At 37.9% G+C, this 5,293-nt stretch overlaps 2 protein-coding genes across 2 annotated transcripts; one reads left to right on the top strand and one right to left on the bottom strand.

The window, feature by feature from the left end:
• The first annotated feature begins 252 nt into the window (after positions 1 to 252).
• Positions 253 to 840, top strand: LOC122004217 (LRR receptor kinase SERK2-like). The gene is made up of 2 exons (XM_042559139.1): positions 253 to 691; positions 734 to 840. Exons 1-2 carry the CDS (start codon positions 253 to 255, stop codon positions 838 to 840), a joined length of 546 nt encoding a protein of 181 aa, XP_042415073.1.
• A 64-nt stretch (positions 841 to 904) lies between these two features.
• On the bottom strand, positions 905 to 2,009 carry LOC122004216 (endoglucanase 10-like). The gene is made up of 3 exons (XM_042559138.1): positions 1,818 to 2,009; positions 1,147 to 1,741; positions 905 to 1,062 (listed from the first exon to the last, which is right to left on the bottom strand). Exons 1-3 carry the CDS (start codon positions 2,007 to 2,009, stop codon positions 920 to 922), a joined length of 930 nt encoding a protein of 309 aa, XP_042415072.1. The 3' UTR covers positions 905 to 919.
• Positions 2,010 to 5,293: the final 3,284 nt, after the last annotated feature.

The raw sequence follows: 5,293 nt of genomic DNA, 5'->3' as shown, positions 1-5,293 counted from the left end.
TAAATCTGAAGGTGATGCGTAAGTTCAAAAATCTTAATAAAATAAATTATAAGTCGACATAAAAGGATATAGCTTTATAAGTAATTTAGAAATTATAGACAGTTTTAATTTAGAAACCTACTACAACACTATGTTAAAGGTTTATGCAAAAAATAAGCTGTTGGCCTAAATAGCACTGATCCAACTGCTAAGTGCTCATATCAAACTGCTTCTCCACTCATTAGCCTTGAGTACTCCAACCGCTGGGATCCAATGACCGATGAGAGGAGCAGTATCGGGTCATCTCAAGAGGCTCCTCAGATCTATAGGTTTAACTTGGAGGAGATAGAATGTGCTAGTCAGTACTTTTCGGAGGTGAATTTACTTAGCAAGAAAAGCAGCTTTGCGGCAACATACAAGGGGATACTACATGATGGAACGGAGGTTGCAGTGAAGAGGATCAACAAGACTAGTTGCAAGTCAGAGGAAGCTGAGTTTCTCATGGGTTTGAAGGCATTGACATTGCTAAGGCATGAGAACCTAGTTGGATTAAGGGGCTTCTGTTATTCAAGAGCAAGAGGAGAGTGTTTCCTCATTTATGATTTTGTTGCAAATGGGAGTTTGTCAGAATATCTAGATGTCAAATGCGATGAGATTCACAAGGTCCTTGATTGGTCTGTAAGAGTTTGTATCATCAAAGGCATTGCTAAAGGTATTCTACTTGACCTATATGACTATTTATTTTCCTTCTCAGATAGCTATCATAATGAATATACTACTGTAACAACAACAGCAACAAACATTGATCATTTAAGATGGAATTTCATCTTGTCATTTACCTACATTTGCACTTTGCCTTGAGGAATCCTAATTTGTTTGATTCTTACATAGGTATGGAATATCTCCACAGCGACAAACCTAGCAAGCCCTCCTTGCTCCATCAAAACATGTCATCGACAAAAGTCCTCATTGACCGCCATTTCAACCCCCTACTCTCCAGTTCTGCCCTGCACAAACTATTAGCAGACGATGCCATTTTCTCCTCTCTCAAAACATGTCCATGGTTTAGTTGGATCAAGCCACCTGCATGGTTTCAGTTTCAGATATATATGATCAGATTTTGAACAACAAGATCTAGCGGGACACTTAGATTTAGGGCCATCAAACCTTTGGTTCGATTAAATGACTTGAAAAATGGCAAGTATGAGCACATAATGTTGCCCGTCTGGTTGTGGAATGTGCTCAGAATTTCTTCGTAGGGATAACCAGGACTCAAGAACAGTCTGAGTCTGCTGAGAAGAACCTGAGATCCAGTGAGCTTGTTGTCCCAGCTGAAGACTCCATAATCCGGTCCTCCCCAGAAGGCACCGGGATGCTTGGCCAGGGCTGGAGCAGTGGCGAGCTGGAGGTAGGAGGAATTTCTAGTTGCAAAGTAGAGCCATGAGCCACCCCACAGAAACTCATCCCAGTAACCGGTGGAGTTGTAGAAGATGGCGGGATCAGTGCCTCCAGGGCTGTATCTGCCCCTCTGTAGCCTTCCGTACTGGAACAGAGTCTTGGCGCCATGGACGAGCTTGTCGGAGTAGGTCTTGCTGTCCTTAAACACGATCGAAGCAGCAGCCAACGACGCCGCCATTTTGCTGGCGAGGTCGGAGCAGCTGTGGCACTTGTACACTGGCCGAGTGTAGTCGATGTCCTCCGGCCTCATCCAGCAGTAGTGGTCGTTAGCATCTGGTCCCTTCGACGTGTCTCCTTCGCCGACCTGTTAATTTTTTACTCGAGCATCAAATATAGATCTGAATTTAGAGCGACGGAGATAATTTTAAGGATTTAATTACCTGTGCGACGATGCTGTCGATGGTGTCGGCAGAGGAGTTGAAGGCCTTGAGGAGGTAGTCGGTGCCCCACTTGATGATGCCCTTGACGTGTTCGAGCTCGCCGGCGGCCTCGTACTTGGCAGCACTCGGGAGAAAGTCGGGGGAAAAGAAAAGGCTTCGGCGCTTTATAGAGAGGTTAACCCCAAACCCCATCCTCAACGTTTAGCAATCAGACGATTAAGAAGGGGAAGAGATTCAAGAAGGGGAAGAGGGAGATGAGGCTGAGAGAGATGGTTGGAGGTTTAGGTTTAGGCTGAGAGAGATGGTCGGAGGTTTAGGTTTAGGCTGAGAGAGATGGTCGGATGGTCGGAGGTTTAGGTTTCGGTTTAGGTTATCGCGAGAGAGATGGTCGTGCGGAGGAAGGGGCGGGATAAAGATTTAGGTTTGGAGGGAAAACACTTAGGTAGATTTTGGCTTGTGGGAAAAATTAAAATATTTTATTTGGGTTCATTAACATCGGATTTTAAAAACCGATGTTAAAATCGATGTCTATTAACGAAAAAAAGGGCGCTCATAGACATCGCCTAAAAAACCGATGTCTAGGAGCTAAAATCTGCGCTCATAGACACCGGTTTTTAGAAAAACCGATGTAAAATACTCAAAGACATCGGTTTTAGCCTAAAACCGTTGTTGTTCCACTGATGTCTATGAGCGATTTTGTTGTAGTGTGAATATATAAACATGGATAACAACTGCACATAAAGTTATCATGCATATTCACACGGAAAAACTAAGCTAGAGCATGATACTGACTGAAACTGAACTAAGCCAAAACTGATCTTAAACTATAATCACTGGATTAGATTAAGAGTTTGGAAGCTAATATCATAATAAGTGAAAATAGTAATCATGCTGCTGTTTGGGCCCGGCAACTGTACTTGCTATGCGCGCATCTCTAACTAGACCCGGGGTTGCAAATCCCGAATTTAGTAGAGCTACTAGGTTATCTAAACCTAGGGACTGACTATGGGAGCCCAGCCCAATGGATATCTAATCCAATACAGTGCCAACTGAAAAGTAAAATACTGAGTATAGCTAAATTGTTCTAAATAGCTGTTTCTAGGTTATCTGAACCTAGAGCTAGGTTGTCTGAACCTAGAGGCGACTGTGGGAGCCCACCCATTGGACCGTAGTCCCATATAAGCTAGGATAACTGATTCACTGATTTAGATGCTTCTAATGCATTCAACTGTGCTAATAAAAATACCTAGGTTGCATTTTTTTCTAAGCTAGTTATTTAATCGACCACCTAGTGTGCTTTAACTCCCCTCTCTATTAGGGAGACTACCTTTAGGCACCCAACAGCATCTAAACCTCCAACTGAAGGAGAAAAGACGTGTCCGGCCCATCTAAAGGTACTCACTAAATCCCTAAACCTGCGAGGAAGGTTAAATACACCCTATATGTCGAAAACATACGCATATAACTAAACTAATGCACAGAAAATCAAACGGTAGCTATTATACTGCAGGTGAGGGGTTTCTTACCTCCTGTTCGTAATTTCTTACGATTCTATTAGCTCGAATTCCGGTGGAGATGACCTTCTCGACGATCCGCTCACGTCTTTGCGTTCCTCTCGCGGAGAAGAACCTCTTTCGTGTTGGAGTCGTCGCCGGAAGATGATCCGAGAGCCCTTGGGGCTTGGGCGCCGAGAGAGGAGGAAGAAGAGGAGTGGGCGGCGGTGAAGGTTTTTGGGAGAGGGATAGGTCACGGTGAAATTTGATGTTGCCGAACCCAGTTCTCAAAATAAACCAACCCCCAACTTAACCTTCCTATTTATACTAAGTAACTAATTCGGCCAACCCAATTATAAATATAATTGGTCCCCTTTCCTTTCAGCACGACCCTGCTTGGTTCAACTGGTTCCCAACATTATCCCTAAGTCATAGGTCTCGGGTTCGATTCCCGCCTAAGCTATTTAGCGGTTCTAATTATTTTTGTTGCTTCCGCTACTCGGAAAATTCCGGAAAAATATTTAAAAATTCCAGAAAAATCATAGAATATTTATAATGCAGTTTCGAGAATTTTCGGGCGTTACATTAATTAACTCAAATTATTTTCTAATTAATTAACTTAAATTATTTTTTAAAATTAAATTAACTTTAAATATTTTTTTCAAAATTAAATTAACTTAAAATATTTTTCAAAATTAACTTAAAATAATTTTAAAAATTAAATTAACTTAAAATATTTTTCAAAATTAACTTAAAATATTTTTCAAAATTAACTTATAATATTTTTCAAAATTAACTTAAAATATTTTTAAAAATTAAATTAACTTAAAATATTTTTAAAAATTAAATTAACTTAAAATATTTTTCAATGTTAAATTAACTTAAAATATTTTTTAAAAAATCAAAATTAACTTAAAATATTTTTTTAAAATTAAATTAACTTAAAATATTTTTCAAAATTAACTTAAAATATTTTTCAAAATTAACTTAAAATATTTTTAAAAATTAAATTAACTTAAAATATTTTTTTTCAAAATTAAATTAACTTAAAATATTTTTTTCAAAATTAAATTAACTTTAAAGTAACTTAAAATATTTTTCAAAATTAACTTAAAATATTTTTAAAAATTAAATTAACTTAAAATATTTTTCAAAATTAACTTAAAATAGTTTTCAAAATTAACTTAAAATATTTTTCAAAAGTAATTTAACTTGAAATAATTTTCAAAAATTCTTCAATTAACGTCAAACCATCTCACAAACACTCATAGGATTAATCAATTGTTAACTTAGATTGGGTGAGATGGAAAATTAAGGAGCATACTTCAATCAAACTGTCTTTTGATCCATCGAAAAAAAAAAAAACCAATTCAACTACTTTATGTGTAGGAATTGGATCAATGGATGTTGGACAGTGGATGCTCCAGACATATGACTGGAGATAGGTTGAAGTTCACTATGCTAAAACTAAAGAACCTAGGATCAGTTGCATTCGGCAACGATGGTAAACTGAAAGTAATCGGAAAAGGTAATATCGAACTTAGTTCCGATTTTATTATTCGAAAAGTTTTATTAATTGAAAATTTCAATTTTAATCTATTAAGTATAAGCCAATTGTGTTATAGTGGATACTTAATTACCTTTGATAACTCTGGATGCTTGGTTAAAAATATTGAAAACCCTGAAATCACGCTTAAAGGACTTAGAAAAAATAATATCTACAACATTGACCTACCCACACCCTCGATAAAGTGTCTCTTGACACAACAAGAGGAAACCAAATTGTGGCACAGAAGACTGGGTCACACTCATGTTAGACTCATCTCCAAAATGAGTCAAAATGGCTTAGTTATTAGAGGATTGCCCAAATTAAGAAACCTAGAAAATACAATTTGCCATCCTTGTCAAAAAGGAAAACAAACCAAGCCAACCCACAAGCCAACCAATGTAAATAGAACCAACTCTTTACTTGAGCTCCTTCAC

Source organism: Zingiber officinale, chromosome 7B (genome assembly GCF_018446385.1).
Source record: "Zingiber officinale cultivar Zhangliang chromosome 7B, Zo_v1.1, whole genome shotgun sequence".
Taxonomy (NCBI): Eukaryota; Viridiplantae; Streptophyta; class Magnoliopsida; order Zingiberales; family Zingiberaceae; genus Zingiber; species Zingiber officinale.
The sequence above is the reverse complement of the archived record's forward strand: the minus strand, read 5'-3'. Positions and strand labels throughout refer to the sequence as shown.